This window comes from Anomaloglossus baeobatrachus, chromosome 9, assembly GCF_048569485.1.
Source record: "Anomaloglossus baeobatrachus isolate aAnoBae1 chromosome 9, aAnoBae1.hap1, whole genome shotgun sequence".
NCBI lineage: Eukaryota > Metazoa > Chordata > Amphibia > Anura > Aromobatidae > Anomaloglossus > Anomaloglossus baeobatrachus.
Window position 1 is genome coordinate 213,244,007 of NC_134361.1, and position 22,568 is coordinate 213,266,574.

At 48.1% G+C, this 22,568-nt stretch overlaps 1 protein-coding gene across 6 annotated transcripts in view; it reads right to left on the reverse strand.

Moving 5' to 3' along the window:
- Positions 1–22,568, reverse strand: part of RALGDS (ral guanine nucleotide dissociation stimulator) — a 167,097-nt gene that overhangs the window by 94,818 nt on the left and 49,711 nt on the right. Inside the window, exon 1 of one of the 6 annotated variants that reach the window (XM_075324401.1) lies at positions 20,582–20,877. The exons of 4 other annotated variants lie outside the window; for them this stretch is intronic. In XM_075324401.1, the coding sequence (XP_075180516.1) occupies positions 20,582–20,677 (96 nt within the window). In that variant the 5' untranslated portion in view covers positions 20,678–20,877. Of the gene's footprint in view, positions 1–8,067; positions 8,203–20,581; positions 20,878–22,568 lie in introns of those variants that run through there. One more of the 6 variants, XM_075324398.1, reaches the window with a different exon arrangement.

The window sequence follows — 22,568 nt, forward strand, 5'->3', positions numbered from 1 at the left end:
ACACAGCATCAGACTGCTACAAGTGGAGGTTACGGCAGCATCAGACTGCTACAAGTGGAGGATACACAGCATCAGACTGCTACAAGTGGAGGTTACACAGCATCAGACTGCTACAAGTGGAGGATACACAGCTTCAGACTGCTACAAGTGGAGGATACACAGCATCAGACTGCTACAAGTGGAGGATACACAGCATCAGACTGCTACAAGAGGAGGATACACAGCATCAGACTGCTACAAGTGGAGGTTACACAGCATCAGACTGCTACAAGAGGAGGATACACAGCATCAGACTGCTACAAGTGGAGGTTACACAGCATCAGACTGCTACAAGTGGAGGATACACAGCATCAGACTGCTACAAGTGGAAGATACACAGCATCAGACTGCTACAAGTGGAGGATACACAGCATCAGACAGCTACAAGTGGAGGTTACACAGCATCAGACTGCTACAAGTGGAGGATACACAGCATCAGACTGCTACAAGTGGAGGTTACACAGCATCAGACTGCTACAAGAGGAGGATACACAGCATCAGACTGCTACAAGTGGAGGTTACACAGCATCAGACTGCTACAAGTGGAGGTTACACAGCATCAGACTGCTACAAGTGGAGGATACACAGCATCAGACTGCTACAAGTGGAGGTTACACAGCATCAGACTGCTACAAGAAGAGGATACACAGCATCAGACTGCTACAAGTGGAGGTTACACAGCATCAGACTGCTACAAGAGGAGGTTACACAGCATCAGACTGCTACAAGAGGAGGATACACAGCATCAGACTGCTACAAGTGGAGGATACACAGCATCAGACTGCTACAAGAGGAGGATACACAGCATCAGACTGCTACAAGTGGAGGTTACACAGCATCAGACTGCTACAAGAGGAGGATACACAGCATCAGACTGCTACAAGTGGAGGTTACACAGCATCAGACTGCTACAAGTGGAGGTTACACAGCATCAGACTGCTACAAGTGGAGGATACACAGCATCAGACTGCTACAAGTGGAGGTTACACAGCATCAGACTGCTACAAGTGGAGGTTACATAGCATCAAACTGCTACAAGTGGAGGATACACAGCATCAGACTGCTACAAGTGGAGGTTACACAGCATCAGACTGCTACAAGTGGAGGATACACAGCATCAGACTGCTACAAGTGGAGGTTACACAGCATCAGACTGCTACAAGTGGAGGTTACACAGCATCAGACTGCTACAAGTGGAGGATACACAGCATCAGACTGCTACAAGTGGAGGTTACACAGCATCAGACTGCTACAAGTGGAGGTTACACAGCATCAGACTGCTACAAGTGGAGGTTACACAGCATCAAACTGCTACAAGTGGAGGATACACAGCATCAGACTGCTACAAGTGGAGGTTACACAGCATCAGACTGCTACAAGTGGAGGTTACACAGCATCAGACTGCTACAAGTGGAGGTTACATAGCATCAAACTGCTACAAGTGGAGGATACACAGCATCAGACTGCTACAAGTGGAGGTTACACAGCATCAGACTGCTACAAGTGGAGGATACACAGCATCAGACTGCTACAAGTGGAGGTTACACAGCATCAGACTGCTACAAGTGGAGGTTACACAGCATCAGACTGCTACAAGAGGAGGTTACACAGCATCAGACTGCTACAAATGGAGGATACACAGCATCAGACTGCTACAAGAGGAGGATACACAGCATCAGACTGCTACAAGTGGAGGTTACGCAGCATCAGACTGCTACAAATGGAGGATACACAGCATCAGACTGCTACAAGTGGAGGTTACACAGCATCAGACTGCTACAAGTGGAGGATACACAGCATCAGACTGCTACAAGTGGAGGATACACAGCATCAGACTGCTACAAGTGGAGGTTACACAGCATCAGACTGCTACAAGAGGAGGATACGCAGCATCAGACTGCTACAAGTGGAGGATACACAGCATCAGACTGCTACAAGAGGAGGATACACAGCATCAGACTGCAACAAGTGGAGGTTACACAGCATCAGACTGCTACAAGTGGAGGTTACACAGCATCAGACTGCTACAAGTGGAGGATACACAGCATCAGACTGCTACAAGTGGAGGTTACACAGCATCAGACTGCTACAAGTGGAGGTTACACAGCATCAAACTGCTACAAGTGGAGGATACACAGCATCAGACTGCTACAAGTGGAGGTTACACAGCATCAGACTGCTACAAGTGGAGGTTACACAGCATCAGACTGCTACAAGTGGAGGTTACACAGCATCAAACTGCTACAAGTGGAGGTTACACAGCATCAGACTGCTACAAGTGGAGGATACACAGCATCAGACTGCTACAAGAGGAGGTTACACAGCATCAGACTGCTACAAGTGGAGGTTACACAGCATCAGACTGCTACAAGTGGAGGTTACACAGCATCAGACTGCTACAAGTGGAGGATACACAGCATCAGACTGCTACAAGTGGAGGATACACAGCATCAGACTGCTACAAGTGGAGGATACACAGCATCAGACTGCTACAAGTGGAGAATACACAGCATCAGACTGCTACAAGTGGAGGTTACGCAGCATCAGACTGCTACAAGTGGAGGTTACACAGCATCAGACTGCTACAAGTGGAGGATACACAGCATCAGACTGCTACAAGTGGAGGATACACAGCATCAGACTGCTACAAGTGGAGGTTACACAGCATCAGACTGCTACAAGTGGAGGATACACAGCATCAGACTGCTACAAGTGGAGGTTACACAGCATCAGACTGCTACAAGTGGAGGATACACAGCATCAGACTGCTACAAGTGGAGGATACACAGCATCAGACTGCTACAAGGGGAGGATACACAGCATCAGACTGCTACAAGGGGAGGATACACAGCATCAGACTGCTACAAGAGGAGGATACACAGCATCAGACTGCTACAAGTGGAGGCTACACAGCATCAGACTGCTACAAGGGGAGGATACACAGCATCAGACTGCTACAAGGGGAGGATACACAGCATCAGACTGCTACAAGAGGAGGATACACAGCATCAGACTGCTACAAGAGGAGGATACACAGCATCAGACTGCTACAAGTGGAGGTTACACAGCATCAGACTGCTACAAGTGGAGGATACACAGCATCAGACTGCTACAAGTGGAGGATACACAGCATCAGACTGCTACAAGTGGAGGCTACACAGCATCAGACTGCTACAAGTGGAGGCTACACAGCATCAGACTGCTACAAGTGGAGGCTACACAGCATCAGACTGCTACAAGTGGAGGCTACACAGCATCAGACTGCTACAAGGGGAGGATACACAGCATCAGACTGCTACAAGAGGAGGATACACAGCATCAGACTGCTACAAGTGGAGGCTACACAGCATCAGACTGCTACAAGGGGAGGATACACAGCATCAGACTGCTACAAGGGGAGGATACACAGCATCAGACTGCTACAAGAGGAGGTTACACAGCATCAGACTGCTACAAGTGGAGGATACACAGCATCAGACTGCTACAAGTGGAGGTTACACAGCATCAGACTGCTACAAGAGGAGGATACACAGCATCAGACTGCTACAAGTGGAGGTTACACAGCATCAGACTGCTACAAGTGGAGGTTACACAGCATCAGACTGCTACAAGTGGAGGATACACAGCATCAGACTGCTACAAGTGGAGGTTACACAGCATCAGACTGCTACAAGAAGAGGATACACAGCATCAGACTGCTACAAGTGGAGGTTACACAGCATCAGACTGCTACAAGAGGAGGTTACACAGCATCAGACTGCTACAAGAGGAGGATACACAGCATCAGACTGCTACAAGTGGAGGATACACAGCATCAGACTGCTACAAGAGGAGGATACACAGCATCAGACTGCTACAAGAGGAGGATACACAGCATCAGACTGCTACAAGTGGAGGTTACACAGCATCAGACTGCTACAAGTGGAGGATACACAGCATCAGACTGCTACAAGTGGAGGATACACAGCATCAGACTGCTACAAGTGGAGGATACACAGCATCAGACTGCTACAAGTGGAGGATACACAGCATCAGACTGCTACAAGTGGAGGATACACAGCATCAGACTGCTACAAGTGGAGGATACACAGCATCAGACTGTTACAAGTGGAGGATACACAGCATCAGACTGCTACAAGTGGAGGATACGGCAGCATCAGACTGCTACAAAAGGAGGATACACAGCATCAGACTGCTACAAGTGGAGGTTACACAGCATCAGACTGCTACAAGTGGAGGTTACACAGCATCAGACTGCTACAAGTGGAGGTTACACAGCATCAGACTGCTACAAGTGGAGGATACACAGCATCAGACTGCTACAAGTGGAGGATACACAGCATCAGACTGCTACAAGTGGAGGTTACACAGCATCAGACTGCTACAAGTGGAGGATACACAGCATCAGACTGCTACAAGTGGAGGTTACACAGCATCAGACTGCTACAAGTGGAGGATACACAGCATCAGACTGCTACAAGTGGAGGATACGGCAGCATCAGACTGCTACAAGTGGAGGATACGGCAGCATCAGACTGCTACAAGTGGAGGATACGGCAGCATCAGACTGCTACAAGTGGAGGATACGGCAGCATCAGACTGCTCCATGGAAAAGCTTTATTTTGGAGGGGACTGAAGACCCAAAATGGCAGGATATGTTTAATGAAAAAAGTTGCATTTATTTGTTATTTGTTATCTACTATTTGCATTAGACAAACATAAGGGCCGCTGACTTATCTATAGGGATATTTGTGGTGTCCGTATAAGGGACGGTTCATGTAAGTCTGTAGGAAGTGACATGTGACAGCCCCATGTAAAACGCTGAGCCAGGACTCCCAATAAAGCAACTCATCACTATAAAAAGTGCCCAAAGAACGAAACCTGCAGCCGATGTCAGCAAACCGCAGGAAAAACAAGGAACTGTGGCCGACCCCACGTAAACCCGGCCCCGACCTGAGGTTACGCAGCAACATAGAGAGAAAGGGTGAAAATGGGTCTGACAAATCCAGAGGGGGCTGGTGACAGGGGTCCCACGTATCAGGGGTAACACTATCAGGACACGGCTGCACATATGGACCAGAACCATCAGGTATTGACCCATTATGGGTCGCCGCCATCATCTCGCCTATCCAGGACCCTGCGAATATCATCCACTTCTGGGTCCGGGCAGCGCAGGGTTAAGCAGGAATCTCAGTTCTCTGCAGAAAATGAGGTTTCGCCAGTTCCCGAAAACAGGGTTAGAATCACATCACGCTGCTGCGCCGAGCGCCTCCACAAACCGCCGGCCGGATTGCACAATGGCGGGAAGGTGGGGGCACGTGACTGTCAGGAACCCGCCGGGCTCAGCTAATTTCACTTTTGGGATTTCTGGGAACCTGAGGGGGCGCCGGAGTTTACGTATCTCACTCGTCAGGGGGTAACAGATTAGCAATTTCTAAAGAAACGAATGTGTCGGCTTTCGTACAATAGAGCAGCGCGGGGGCGACACGGACGGGAATTTCACCCACTTTTCATGCATTCAGCCAATTGTAAAAGTATTCATACCCTTGACCCAGTCTCGTTTTTGGTATCGCACATTGCACCCCTTTTAGAATCATTATTGCCTGCCACATCACCGTCATTTGTGGCTCAGAAACTGGCGCGTTTGGTTCACGGATGTAAAACCGCTAATTTTGCAGACGCCACCATCCAAACCGTAATCACTGATAATTAGGGCAGCAACGAAAACCTCAGGGGGACGGCGAAGACACAGCGCAGCCTGCGGAGGGGTCAGGGCACGCCTGTGATATATGGGGGTGAGGGGGGTCTCCTCAGAGCCCCACAGTGAGAAGACGGCACGCTGACCAAGAGGAGGTCTCCAACCACCGAGGTGCCGTCTATAACTGCAGAGAGGAGGTCCATGGCCACTGGGGGGAAACTGTGACCACTGAGAGGACAACTCCGACCCTCACTAGTCTCCCACCAGTCCTGGCTGCCCAAAAGGGGAACTCTCCAAAGCTTCCAGACCGCCCAGAGAAGAAGGTCTGTGACCCCTCCTCCTGCCCACAGTGGGACATTTCTGACCCTTCCAGGACGGCAAAAAGGAGACATCTCCGACCTTTCCTGGCTGCCAAAAGGGACAATGCCACGACCCTTCCGGGAGCCAAAAGGGGGACGCCTCCGACCCTTCCTGGCCGCCGAAAGGGGGACGCCCACGACCCTTCCTGGCTGCCAAAAGGGGGACGTCTCCGACCCTTCCTGGCTGCCAAAAGGGGGACGCCTCCGACCCCTTCCTGGCTGCCAAAAGGGGGACGCCTCCGACCCTTCCTGGCTGCCAAAAGGGGGACGCCTCCGACCCCTTCCTGGCTGCCAAAAGGGGGACGCCTCCGACCCTTCCTGGCTGCCAAAAGGGGGACGCCTCCGACCCTTCCTGGCCGCCGAAAGGGGGACGCCCACGACCCTTCCTGGCTGCCAAAAGGGGGACGCCTCCGACCCTTCCTGGCTGCCAAAAGGGGGACGCCTCCGACCCTTCCTGGCCGCCGAAAGGGGGACGCCCACGACCCTTCCTGGCTGCCGTAAGGGAGGATGTCATGAGCCTTCCTGGCCGTCGAAAAGGGGACGCCCACGACCCTTCCTGGCTGCCATAAGGAGGACGCCCACAACCCTTCCTGGCTGCCAAAAGGGGGACGCCCACGACCCTTCCTGGCTGCCAAAAGGGGGACGCCCACGACCCTTCCTGGCTGCCAAATGGGGGATGCCCACGACCCTTCCAGGCTGCCAAAAGGGGGACGCCCACGACCCTTCCTGGCTGCCATACGGGGGATGCCCACGATCCTTCCTGGCTGCCAAAAGGGGGACGCCTCCGACCCTTCCTGGCTGCCAAAAGGGGGACGCCTCCGACCCTTCCTGGCTGCCAAACGGGGAACGCCCACGACCTTTCCTGGCCGCCAAAAGGGGGACACCCACGACCCTTCCTTGCTGCCAAAAGGGAGTCGCCTCCGACCCTTCATGGCCACCGAAAGAGGATTGCCTCCGACGTTTCCTGGCAGCCGAAAGGGGGGGACGCCCACGCCCCTTCTTGGAGCCAAAAGAGGGACGCCTCTGACCCTTCCTGGCCACTGAAAAAGGAACGCCTCTGACCCGTCCTGGCCGCCGAAAGAGGGACCTCTCCTGGCTGCCGAAAGGAGGGATGCCACGACCCTTCCTGGCCGTCGAAAGGGGGTCGTCTCTGACTCTTTCAGGCCACCAAAAGGGAGATGTGTCCCACCCTTCCTGGCAACGGAAAGGGGGATGTCTGAGATCTCTCAGGGTCACCCAAAGGGGGATGTCTCCAACCCCTCCTGTCTGCCAAATAGAGTACGACTCTGGGTCTTTCTGACTGCCCAGAGGGGGACATCTTAGACACCTTCATTCTGCAGAGGGGGGTGTCTCCTGTCTGTCCAAAGGGAAACGGCCCTGATCCTACCTAGTTGCTCAAAAGAGGACGTCTCTGACCTTCCTGACCACCCAAAGAGGGACGTCTCCAACTCTTCCATGCAGCCCAAAAGGAGACGTCTCCACTCTCCTCTCTGTGAGCTGGATGGGTTGAAGTCTCTGACCCCAAGTTACTGTGGGACACCTATGACCTCTTTTGTCCACAGAGAGGGCACGTCTCTGACCACTTTTGTCCGCAGAGAGGGGACGTCTCTGACCACTTTTGTCCGCAGAGAGGGGACGTCTCTGACCACTTTTGTCCGCAGAGAGGGGACGTCTCTGACCACTTTTGTCCGCAGAGAGGGGACGTCTCTGACCACTTTTGTCCGCAGAGAGGGGACGTCTCTGACCACTTTTGTGCACAGAGAGGGGACGTCTCGGACCACTTTTGTGCACAGAGAGGGGACGTCTCGGACCACTTTTGTCCACAGAGAGGGGACGTCTTCGACCCCTCAAACTGATGAGAGAGGTTTCTTAGGGCAAGGGTGACATGCCCTTCTCTACTGCCAGTAACACAGCGCCACGCTGCATGTGGGCACTATACGCACTGAGGTGCTAGAATCGGCCATTACTTACCAGGCTTGGCCCTGGGACATGGAGGCAGAAGGTCTCCAGGATTTTGGCCAGGTAGCTGAGGTACAGGTTGTCCTTCCTCAGAGACATGGGCTTCTCCGGAGGTGCGGGTCGCAGGTTCATACCTGGACGGTGCGTCCTACCGGCTCCACTACAGAATAAATGCTGCGATTGTCAGGACTCGGCATTCCTCCGTCATCTTCTTCCTCCAGGTTATTTACTTACGGCTGGGAACGCCTACTTAATGCCAGGTTACCTGCTGGCACCGCAGCCGGCTCTGCACCGCCGAGGGCCAAGACGCCAAGAGTCCGACAAGTCATAGGAGGACGGGGGATCTCCTATAAGAGGATTCACCAAGGGTTAAATACTAGTTATTAATGATCATTCAGCAAAGACAAGGAGCGACAAAGAGAAGGGGCAAGGTCCCAACACTCCCTGTGCTTCAGCATTTTCCACACCTGTGCTTGCTGTCAGTGAATAGTTGCATTACTAGTAAAGCATCCAGACTGAAAGCCTGCACAGACCTGATACTTCTCACAGCTGAAGGTTTGTCACAGTGATTGTAGGGGCTTGTGAGAAGTGTTACCTGCACTGAGGGCAGGAGATCCTGCAGGGACGACCACGTGATCACACCGAATCTCATCACACCCCGCACACGGGATCTCATCACACTCCGCACACCAGATCTCATCACACCCGGCACACCGGATCTAGTCACGCCCGGCACACCGGATCCCATCACACCCCGCACACTGGATCTCATCACACCCCGCACACCGGATCTCATCCCACCCCGCACACCAGATCTCATCACACCCGGCACACCGCATCTCATCACACCCGGCACACCGCATCTCGTCACACCCGGCACACCGGATCTCGTCACGCCCGGCACACCGGATCCCATCACACCCCGCACACCGGATCTCATCACACCCCGCACACCGGATCTCATCACACTCCGCACACCGGATCTCATCACACTCCGCACACCGGATCTCATCCCACCCGGCACACCGCATCTCGTCACACCCGGCACACCGGATCTCGTCACGCCCGGCACACCGGATCTCGTCACGCCCGGCACACCGGATCTCGTCACGCCCGGCACACCGGATCTCGTCACGCCCGGCACACCGGATCTCGTCACGCCCGGCACACCGGATCCCATCACACCCCGCACACTGGATCTCATCACGCCCCGCACACTGGATCCCATCACACCCCGCACACCGGATCCCATCACACCCCGCACACCGGATCCCATCACACCCCGCACACCGGATCTCATCACACCCAGCAAACCGGATCTCATCACACCCCGCACACCGGATCTCATCACGCCCCGCACACCGGATCTCATCACACCCCGCACACCGGATCTCATCACACCCCGCACACCGGATCTCATCACACCCCGCACACCGGATCTCATCACACCCCGCACACCGGATCTCATCACACCCCGCACACCGGATCCCATCACACCCCGCACACCGGATCTCATCACACCCCGCACACCGGATCTCATCACACCCCGCACACCGGATCTCATCACACCCCGCACACCGGATCTCATCACACCCCGCACACCGGATCCCATCACACCCCGCACACCGGATCTCATCACACCCCGCACACCGGATCTCATCACACCCCGCACACCGGATCTCATCACACCCCGCACACCGGATCTCATCACACCCCGCACACTGCCAAGGAGGAAACTTGAGTGCGGCTGCCAAGGGGCGACATCCACCAGCTGCAATATAATGGGCTCATGCTCCAAATCTGTAATTGGAGAGCACCGGACCCTGGGTGTCCTCCAGAGAAAGACCACCCAACATGTACATTACACGGGAGAACCACACACCCGGCCACGACACCACCGAAACCCCCGCCCCCCCCCCCCCGTAGGACCACCAAGACACTGTGACCACCTGTATATTACCAAACAGTAATATTCTCCATGTAGTTCTCATGCATTCAGGCACAAACACCATGTTACACATCATATATATGGTATTACACTCCTGATCCTGAGACTGAGCTACCTCCTGTATTATACTCCAGAGCTGCACTCACTATTCTGCTGGTGCAGTCACTGTGTACATACATTACTGATCCTGAGTTACCTCCTGTATTATACTCCAGAGCTGCACTCACTATTCTGCTGGTGCAGTCACTGTGTACATACATTACATTACTGATCCTGAGTTATCTCCTGTATTATACTGCAGAGCTGCACTCACTATTCTGCTGGTGCAGTCACTGTGTACATACATTACATTACTGATCCTGAGTTACCTCCTGTATTATACTCCAGAGCTGCACTCACTATTCTGCTGGTGCAGTCACTGTGTACATACACTACTGATCCTGAGTTACCTCCTGTATTATACTCCAGAGCTGCACTCACTATTCTGCTGGTGCAGTCACTGTGTACATACATTACTGATCCTGAGTTACCTCCTGTATTATACTCCAGAGCTGCACTCACTATTCTGCTGGTGCAGTCACTGTGTACATACATTATATTACTGATCATGGGTTACATCCTGTATTATACTCCAGAGCTGCACTCACTATTCTGCTGGTGCAGTCACTGTGTACATACATTACATTACTGATCCTGAGTTACCTCCTTTATTATACTCCAGAGCTGCACTCACTATTCTGCTGGTGCAGTCACTGTGTACATACATTACATTACTGATCCTGAGTTACCTCCTGTATTATACTCCAGAGCTGCACTCACTATTTTGCTGGTGCAGTCACTGTGTACATACATTACTGATCCTGAGTTACCTCCTGTATTATACTCCAGAGCCGCACTCACTATTCTGCTGGTGCAGTCACTGTGTACATACATTACTGATCCTGCATTATACTCCAGAGCTGCGCTCCCTATTCTGCTGGTGCAGTCACTGTGTACATACATTACATTACTGATCCTGAGTTACATCCTGTATTATACTCCAGAGCTGCACTCACTATTCTGCTGGTGCAGTCACTGTGTACATACATTACATTACTGATCCTGAGTTACACCTGTATTATACTCCAGAGCTGCGCTCCCTATTCTGCTGGTGCAGTCACTGTGTACATACATTACTGATCCTGCATTATACTCCAGAGCTGCGCTCCCTATTCTGCTGGTGCAGTCACTGTGTACATACATTACTGATCCTGCATTATACTCCAGAGCTGCGCTCCCTATTTCTCGGCCTTTATGCTGCAGTGAGCACATGTAGTGGGTAGTGCCGCCTGTCCGTGCCCGTCCTGCTCGTGGTGATCAGTGCATGTTGTGGATTTCCCCCAAGTTTTCGTGTTTACAAACAAAGCAGAAATGAAAGCCGGTCCCCAGGAATGTGAATGGTTCGGTTTCTCGTGAGTCACCCGATGTTTCAGGATGACGCGCGGTGAATGAAACTGAAATGTTGTGAAGCGTAAAAGCCCCGAGAGGCGGAGCGGCAGAGGCGGAGCGGCAGAGGCGGAGCGGCAGAGGCGGAGCGGCAGAGGCGGAGCGGCGCTGATCTGTGCGTTCTGCGCTGCATACCACAGATGCCTCCCTCAATAGTGATCGGAGCAGGCCCCGTCACAGCGACACCCACAATGTCGGAACGAGGGGACTTTCTACGACTATTGCTGCGGTCGGAGCTCTCATCACCTGCGTTACGCTGCGATCTGGGGGTCACAGGACCTGTTTGGGGGGCAGAGTCGCCGCGTAGCCCCTGCCTTGCTCCAAAGGGCATTAATAAAGAGGAGCATGTGCACCGCGAATGTTACAAATGTACAAGTTTACATTCACTGACAGCAAGCGGTGATCTACACATATACATCCAAATATCAACCTAGGGATCTTCCTATTGTTTCAGTGATTGATGTCGATCACTCGGCGCTCGGGGAATCCATCGTCATCAACTTTTGAGTCGTAATCGGGGCCCTGCGGATCGTTACCACCGGGTAATGACGACATCATTAGATTGTACCGGTTTATGTCTATCATATGCATCATCATTATCATCATCATATGCATCATCATTATCATCATCATATGCATCATCATCATATGCATCATCATATGCATCATCATCACCATATGCATCATCTTCATCATATGCATCATCATCATATGCATCATCATCATATGCATCATCATCACCATATGCATCATCTTCATCATATGCATCATCATATGCATCATCATCATATGCATCATCATCATATGCATCATCATCATATGCACCATCATCATATGCATCATCATATGCATCATCATCATATGCATCATCATCATATGCATCATCATCATCATCATATGCATCATCATCATATGCATCATCATATGCATCATCATATGCATCATCATCATATGCATCATCATCATATGCATCATCATCATCATATGCATCATCATATGCATCATCATCATATGCATCATCATCATCATATGCATCATCATATGCATCATCATCATCATATGCATCATCATCATATGCATCATCATATGCATCATCATCATCATATGCATCATCATCATATGCATCATCATCATCATCATATGCATCATCATCATCATCATATGCATCATCATCATATGCATCATCATCATCATCATATGCATCATCATCATATGCATCATCATCATCATCATATGCATCATCATCATATGCATCATCATCATCATATGCATCATCATATGCATCATCATCATATGCATCATCATCATCATATGCATCATCTTCATCATATGCATCATCATCATATGCATCATCATCATCATATGCATCATCATATGCATCATCATCATCATATGCATCATCATCATATGCATCATCATATGCATCATCATCATCATATGCATCATCATCATATGCATCATCATCATCATCATATGCATCATCATCATATGCATCATCATCACCATATGCATCATCATCACCATATGCATCATCATCATCATATGCATCATCATCATCATATGCATCACCATATGCATCATCATCATCATATGCATCATCATCACCATATGCATCATCATCATCATATGCATCATCATCATATGCATCATCATCATCATCATATGCATCATCATCATATGCATCATCATATGCATCATCATATGCATCATCATCACCATATGCATCATCATCATCATATGCATCATCATCATCATATGCATCATCATCATATGCATCACCATATGCATCATCATCATCATATGCATCATCATCACCATATGCATCATCATCATATGCATCATCATCATATGCATCATCATCATCATATGCATCATCATCATATGCATCATCATCATATGCATCACCATATGCATCATCATCATCATCATATGCATCATCATCACCATATGCATCATCATCATCATATGCATCATCATCATATGCATCATCATCATCATATGCATCATCATCATATGCATCATCATCATATGCATCATCATCATCATATGCATCACCATATGCATAATCATCATCATATGCATCATCATATGCATCATCATCATATGCATCATCATCATATGCATCATCATCATATGCATCATCATCATCATATGGATCATCATCATCATATGCATCATCATCATCATATGCATCATCATCATCATATGCATCATCATCATCATATGCATCATCATATGCATCATCATCATATGCATCATCATCATATGCATCATCATCATCATCATATGCATCATCATCATCATATGCATCATCATCATCATATGCATCATCATCATCATATGCATCATCATCATCATATGCATCATCATATGCATCATCATCATATGCATCATCATCATATGCATCATCATCATATGCATCATCATCATCATATGCATCATCATCATCATATGCATCATCATCATCATATGCATCATCATCATCATATGCATCATCATCATCATCATATGCATCATCACCATATGCATCATCATATGCATCATCATCATCATATGCATCATCATCATATGCATCATCATCATATGCATCATCATTATCATATGCATCATCATCATCATATGCATCATTATCATCATCATCATATGCATCATCATCATATGCATCATCATATGCATCATCATCATCATATGCATCATTATCATATGCATCATCATCATATGCATCATTATCATCATATGCATCATCATCATATGCATCATCATCATCATATGCATCATCATCATATGCATCATCATCATCATATGCATCATTATCATCATCATCATATGCATCATCATCATATGCATCATCATCATCATCATATGCATCATCATCATCATATGCATCATTATCATCATATGCATCATTATCATCATCATCATATGCATCATCATCATATGCATCATCATCATATGCATCATCATCATCATATGCATCATTATCATATGCATCATCATCATATGCATCATTATCATATGCATCATTATCATATGCATCATCATCATATGCATCATCATCATCATATGCATCATCATCATATGCATCATTATCATCATATGCATCATCATCATATGCATCATCATCATATGCATCATCATCATATGCATCATCATCATCATATGCATCATCATCATATGCATCATCATCATCATATGCATCATCATCATATGCATCATTATCATATGCATCATCATCATATGCATCATCATCATAATCATATGCATCATCATCATATGCATCATCATCATATGCATCATTATCATATGCATCATATGCATCATCATCATCATCATATGCATCATCATCACCATATGCATCATCATCATCATATGCATCATCATCATATGCATCATCATCATCATATGCATCATCATCATATGCATCATCATCATATGCATCACCATATGCATCATCATCATCATATGCATCATCATCACCATATGCATCATCATCATATGCATCATCATCATATGCATCATCATCATATGCATCATCATCATCATATGCATCATCATCATATGCATCATTATCATCATATGCATCATCATCATATGCATCATCATCATATGCATCATCATCATATGCATCATCATCATCATATGCATCATCATCATATGCATCATCATCATCATATGCATCATCATCATATGCATCATTATCATATGCATCATCATCATATGCATCATCATCATAATCATATGCATCATCATCATATGCATCATCATCATATGCATCATTATCATATGCATCATCATCATATGCATCATCATCATCATCATATGCATCATCATCACCATATGCATCATCATCATCATATGCATCATCATCATATGCATCATCATCATCATATGCATCATCATCATATGCATCATCATCATATGCATCACCATATGCATCATCATCATCATATGCATCATCATCACCATATGCATCATCATCATCATATGCATCATCATCATATGCATCATCATCATCATATGCATCATCATCATATGCATCATCATCATATGCATCATCATCATCATATGCATCACCATATGCATAATCATCATCATATGCATCATCATATGCATCATCATCATATGCATCATCATCATATGCATCATCATCATATGCATCATCATCATCATATGGATCATCATCATCATATGCATCATCATCATCATATGCATCATCATCATCATATGCATCATCATCATCATCATATGCATCATCATATGCATCATCATCATATGCATCATCATCATATGCATCATCATCATCATATGCATCATCATCATCATATGCATCATCATCATCATATGCATCATCATCATCATATGCATCATCATCATCATATGCATCATCATATGCATCATCATCATATGCATCATCATCATATGCATCATCATCATATGCATCATCATCATCATATGCATCATCATCATCATATGCATCATCATCATCATCATATGCATCATCATCATCATCATATGCATCATCACCATATGCATCATCATATGCATCATCATCATCATATGCATCATCATCATATGCATCATCATCATATGCATCATCATTACCATATGCATCATCATCATCATATGCATCATTATCATCATCATCATATGCATCATCATCATATGCATCATCATATGCATCATCATCATCATATGCATCATTATCATATGCATCATCATCATATGCATCATTATCATCATATGCATCATCATCATATGCATCATCATCATCATATGCATCATCATCATATGCATCATCATCATCATATGCATCATTATCATCATCATCATATGCATCATCATCATATGCATCATCATCATCATCATCATATGCATCATCATCATCATATGCATCATTATCATCATCATCATATGCATCATCATCATATGCATCATCATCATATGCATCATCATCATCATATGCATCATCATCATATGCATCATCATCATATGCATCATCATCATATGCATCATCATCATATGCATCATCATCATCATATGCATCATCATCATATGCATCATCATCATATGCATCATCATCATATGCATCATTATCATATGCATCATCATCATCATATGCATCATCATCATATGCATCATCATCATATGCATCATCATCATCATATGCATCATCATCATCATATGCATCATCATCATCATCATATGCATCATCATATATAAAAGGTGTTACCAAAAAATGGTGCAACCCTAAGCGGCCATGCAGAGGCTCTGGGGAAGTTTGCAGCCTCGTCATCCCCCATAGTGCACCATTACCCACCCATCCCTGGTAAAGGGCAACATGGGAGTACTAACGACTCTATGCACCCTCGTCATCCCCCATAGTGCACCGTTACCCACCCATCCCTGGTAAAGGGCATCACTGGAGTACTCACGTCTGTATGCAGCCTCGTCATCCCCCATAATGCATCCTTACCCACCCATCCCTGGTAAAGGGCATCACTGGAGTACTCACGTTTGCATGCAGCCTCGTCATCCCCCATAGTGCACCATTACCCACCCATCCCTGGTAAAGGGCAACATGGGAGAACTCACGTCTGTATGCAGCCTCGTCATTCCCCCATAGTGCAGTTACCCACCCATCCCTGGTAAAGGGCAACATGGGAGTACTCACGTCTGTATGCAGCCTCGTCATCCCCCATAGTGCACTGTTACCCACCCATCCCTGGTAAAGGGCATCACTGGAGCACTCACGTCTGTATGCAGCCTCGTCATTCCCCATAGTGCACCATTACCCACCCATCCCTGGTAAAGGGCATCACTGGAGTACTCACGTCTGTATGCAGTCTCGTCATCCCCCATAGTGCACCATTACCCATCCATCACTGGTAAAGGGCATCACTGGAGCACTCACGTCTGTATGCAGCCTCGTCATTCCCCATAGTGCACCATTACCCACCCATCCCTGGTAAAGGGGAACATGGGAGTACTCACGTCTGTATGCAGCCTCGTCATCCCCCATAATGCATCCTTACCCACCCATCCCTGGTAAAGGGCATCACTGGAGTACTCACGTTTGCATGCAGCCTCGTCATCCCCCATAGTGCACCATTACCCACCCCTCCCTGGTAAAGGGCATCACTGGAGTACTCACGTTTGCATGCAGCCTCGTCATCCCCCATAGTGCACCATTACCCACCCATCCCTGGTAAAGGGCAACATGGGAGTACTAACGACTCTATGCACCCTCGTCATCCCCCATAGTGCCCAGTTACCCACCCATCCCTGGTAAAGGGCATCACTGGAGCACTCACGTCTGTATGCAGCCTCGTCATCCCCCATAGTGCACCATTACCCACCCATCCCTGGTAAAGGGCATCACTGGAGTACTCACGTTTGCATACAACCTCGTCATCCCCACTAGTGCACCGTTACCCACCCATCCCTGGTAAAAGGCAACATGAGAGTACTCACGTCTGTATGCAGCCTCCTCATCCCCCATAGTTCACTGTTACCCACCCATCCCTGGTAAAGGGCATCACTGGAGTACTCACGTCTGTATGCAACCTCGTCATCCCCACTAGTGCACCGTTACCCACCCATCCCTGGTAAAAGGCAACATGGGAGTACTCACGTCTGTATGAAGCCTCATCATCCCCCATAGTGCACTGTTACCCACCCATCCCTGGTAAAGTGCATCACTGGAGTACTCACGTCTGTATGCAGCCTCGTCATCCCCCATAGTGCACCATTACACACCCATCCCTGGTAAAGGGCATCACTGGAGTACCCACGTCTGTATGTAGCCTCGTCATCCCCCATAGTGCACTGTTACCCACCCATCCCTGGTAAAGGGCATCACTGGAGTACTCACGTTTGCATGCAACCTCGTCATCCCCCATAGTGCACCCTTACCCACCCATTACTGGTAAAGGGCAACATGGGAGTACTCACGTCTGTATGAAGCCTCGTCATCCCCCATAGTGCACGGTTACCCACCCATCCCTGGTAAAGTGCATCACTGGAGTACTCACGTCTGTATGCAGCCTCGTCATCCCCCATAGTGCACCATTACCCACCCATCCCTGGTAAAGGGCATCACTGGAGTACCCACGTGTGTATGTAGCCTCGTCATCCCCCATAGTGCACCCTTACACACCCATCCCTGGTAAAGGGCAACATGGGAGTACTCACATCTGTATGCAGCCTCGTCATCCCCCATAGTGCACCCTTACCCACCCATCCCTGGTAAAGGGCAACATGGGAGTACTCACGTCTGTATGCAGCTTCGTCATCCCCCATAGTGCACTGTTACCCACCCATCCCTGGTAAAGTGCATCACTGGAGTACTCACGTCTGTATGCAGCCTCGTCATCTCCCATAGTGCACCATTACCCACCCATCCCTGGTAAAGGGCATCACTGGAGTACCCACGTCTGTATGTAGCCTCGTCATCCCCCATAGTGCACTGTTACCCACCCATCCCTGGTAAAGGGCATCACTGGAGTACTCACGTTTGCATGCAACCTCGTCATCCCCCATAGTGCACCCTTACCCACCCATTACTGGTAGGGGAGTACTCACGTCTGTATGAAGCCTCGTCATCCCCCATAGTGCACGGTTACCCACCCATCCCTGGTAAAGTGCATCACTGGAGTACTCACGTCTGTATGCAGCCTCGTCATCCCCCATAGTGCACCATTACCCACCCATCCCTGGTAAAGGGCATCACTGGAGTACCCACGTGTGTATGTAGCCTCGTCATCCCCCATAGTGCACCCTTACACACCCATCCCTGGTAAAGGGCATCACTGGAGTACTCACGTCTGTATGCAGCCTCGTCATCCCCCATAGTGCACCCTTACCCACCCATTACTGGTAAAGGGCAACATGGGAGTACTCACGTCTGTATGCAGCCTCGTCATCCCCCATAGTGCACGGTTACCCACCCATTACTGGTAAAGGGCAACATTGGAGTACCCACGTCTGTATGCAGCCTCGTCATCCCCCATAGTGCACTATTACCCACCCATCCCTGGTAAAGGGCAACATGGGAGTACTCACGTCTGTATGCAGCCTCGTCATCCCCCATAGTGCACCGTTACCCACCCATCCCTGGTAAAGGGTAACATGGGAGTACTCACGTCTGTATGCAGCCCCGTCATCCCCCATAGTGCACCATTACCCACCCATCCCTGGTAAAGGGCAACATTGGAGTACTAACGTCTCTATGTTGCCTCGTCATCCCCCATAGTGCCCCGTTACCCACCCATCCCTGGTAAAGGGTAACATGGGAGTACTCACGTCTGTATGCAGCCCCGTCATCCCCCATAGTGCACCATTACCCACCCATCCCTGGTAAAGGGCAACATGGGAGTACTAACGTCTGTATGCAGCCTCGTCATCCCCCATAGTGCACCGTTACCCACCCATCCCTGGTAAAGGGCAACATGGGAGTACTTACGTTTGTATGCAGCCTCGTCATCCCCCATAGTGCACCATTACCCACCCATCCCTGGTAAAGGGCATCACTGGAGTACTCACGTCTGTATGCAGTCTCGTCGTTCCCCATAGTGCACCGTTACCCACCCATCCCTGGTAAAGGGCATCACTGGAGTACTCACGTCTGTATGCAGCCTCGTCATCCCCCATAGTGCATCGTTACCCACCCATCCCTGGTAAAGGGCATCACTGGAGTACTCACGTCTGTATGCAGCCTCGTCATCTCCCATAGTGCACCATTACCCACCCATCCCTGGTAAAGGGCATCACTGGAGTACCCACGTCTGTATGCAGCCTCGTCATCTCCCATAGTGCACCATTACCCACCCATCCCTGGTAAAGGGCATCACTGGAGTACTCACGTCTGTATGCAGCCTCGTCATCCCCCATAGTGCACCGTTACCCACCCATCACTGGTAAAAGGCAACATGGGAGTAATCACATTTGCATGCAGCCTCGTCATCCCCCATAATGCTCCGTTACCCATCCATCCCTGGTAAAGGGCATCACTGGTGTACCCACATCTGTATGCAGCCTCGTCATCCCCCACAGTGCACTGTTACCCACCCATCCCTGGTATAAGGGAGTACTCACGTCTGTATCCACCAGCAGGGGCATATCCAGCATGCACATCTTCACCGGCTGCAGCAGGGCCTTCTGTAGGGTGAAGGCCGGCTGCTTCTGCTCCATTGTCTCCTCCGCTCCGCCGTCCCTAGCCGCCCACCTCGGTCATCGCCCCCTTAGGTGTGAGGCTTCACGTAGAGGTATCCTTCTCCCTCCGAGCCGTGGAAAGCTGCGATTCCCTCTCACCCCACCCTGCGAGCGTGCTACGACAAGCCGTGAGGATGCATCCCCACCAGCTCATCTGTATTCAGCTCAGGCCGTGCCGTATATCCCCAGCAGCCCGCGGACTCGCCTCACCCACTGCAGGGGTGACAGCCTCTGTGTACCCAACGCTGCCCGCAGCCAGTGCCACCGCCGCCGCACTGAGGCTCGGACACCCGGGGACCCACGTGGCCAGGATTGTAATTTGCACCTTCATTCTTTCATGTAAATAAAGCAACTAAAAAGCCATAAAACAGATAAAAAATAAAATACTATTTTTTGATTTTGAAGAATTTGGCGCAAAAAAATAAAATAAAAAGTGACATTAAAAAAACAAAATGATGACCTGGAGCCATTGTCTCTAATGTGACACCGAGCGGCGGCTCCCCAACCTCCATTATTGAAAAAAAAGAAACAATGGATCGTCTATGGGAGCAAATAGGGACAGAGGTGTTACTATAGCAACACATTAGCCCACCGCGATCGCTGCAGGTAGAGAACGGGGAGAATAGAATTAACTGGTTACACTTGTAACAAAAAGGAAAAAAGTCCAATATGGTGGAAAAAAAAGACGTGCAATGGCGTAATGCCCCGAGAAAGGCCCAAGAGCGGCCAAGACCGCACCGGAAGGGGTCGTCTGAGTGCGGCACCCGAAATATCTGTGTCCGCAATGTTCAGTATGTGCCCTGTGGTTGCCTCTCCCATACAAAGCCGTCACCTGCTCATATAACACGGGGCACGGTATATACGGTATGTGGAGAATCCGCCGCACAAGGGAATCCTCCGAAAGAAGGACTGATGTCACCGCCGAGGACAGTGACGCACCGAGGACGGAGGACAAAAACACTGCAAATGTCAGAGGAGAGAAAAGCCATGACGAGCAGTCTATAAATATTACTAGAAAATGTAACTGCTATAATACCGGTATACAAGAAAATAACTGCTATACCGCACCCTATGTACAAGAATACAACTACTATAATACTGCCCCTATGTACAAGAATATAACTACTATAATACTGCCCCCTATGTACAAGAATATAACTGCTATAATACTGCCCCTATATACAAGAATATAACTGCTATAATACTGCCCCTATGTACAAGAATATAACTACTATAATACTGCCCCCTGTATACAAGAATATAACTACTATAATACTGCCCCCTATGTACAAGAATATAACTACTATAATACTGCCCCTATGTACAAGAATATAACTACTATAATACTGCCCCCTATGTACAAGAATATAACTGCTATAATACTGCCCCTATATACAAGAATATAACTGCTATAATACTGCCCCTATGTACAAGAATATAACTACTATAATACTGCCCCCTGTATACAAGAATATAACTACTATAATACTGCCCCCTATGTACAAGAATATAACTACTATAATACTGCCCCTATATACAAGAATATAACTACTATAATACTGCCCCTATGTACAAGAATATAACTACTATAATACTGCCCCCTATGTACAAGAATATAACTACTATAATACTGCCCCTATATACAAGAATATAACTACTATAATACTGCCCCTATGTACAAGAATATAACTACTATAATACTGCCCCTATGTACAAGAATATAACTACTATAATACTGCTCCCTATGTACAAGAATATAACTACTAAAATACTGCTCCTATGTACAAGAATATAACTACTATAATACTGCCCCTATGTACAAGAATATAACTACTATAATACTGCCCCCTATGTACAAGAATATAACTAC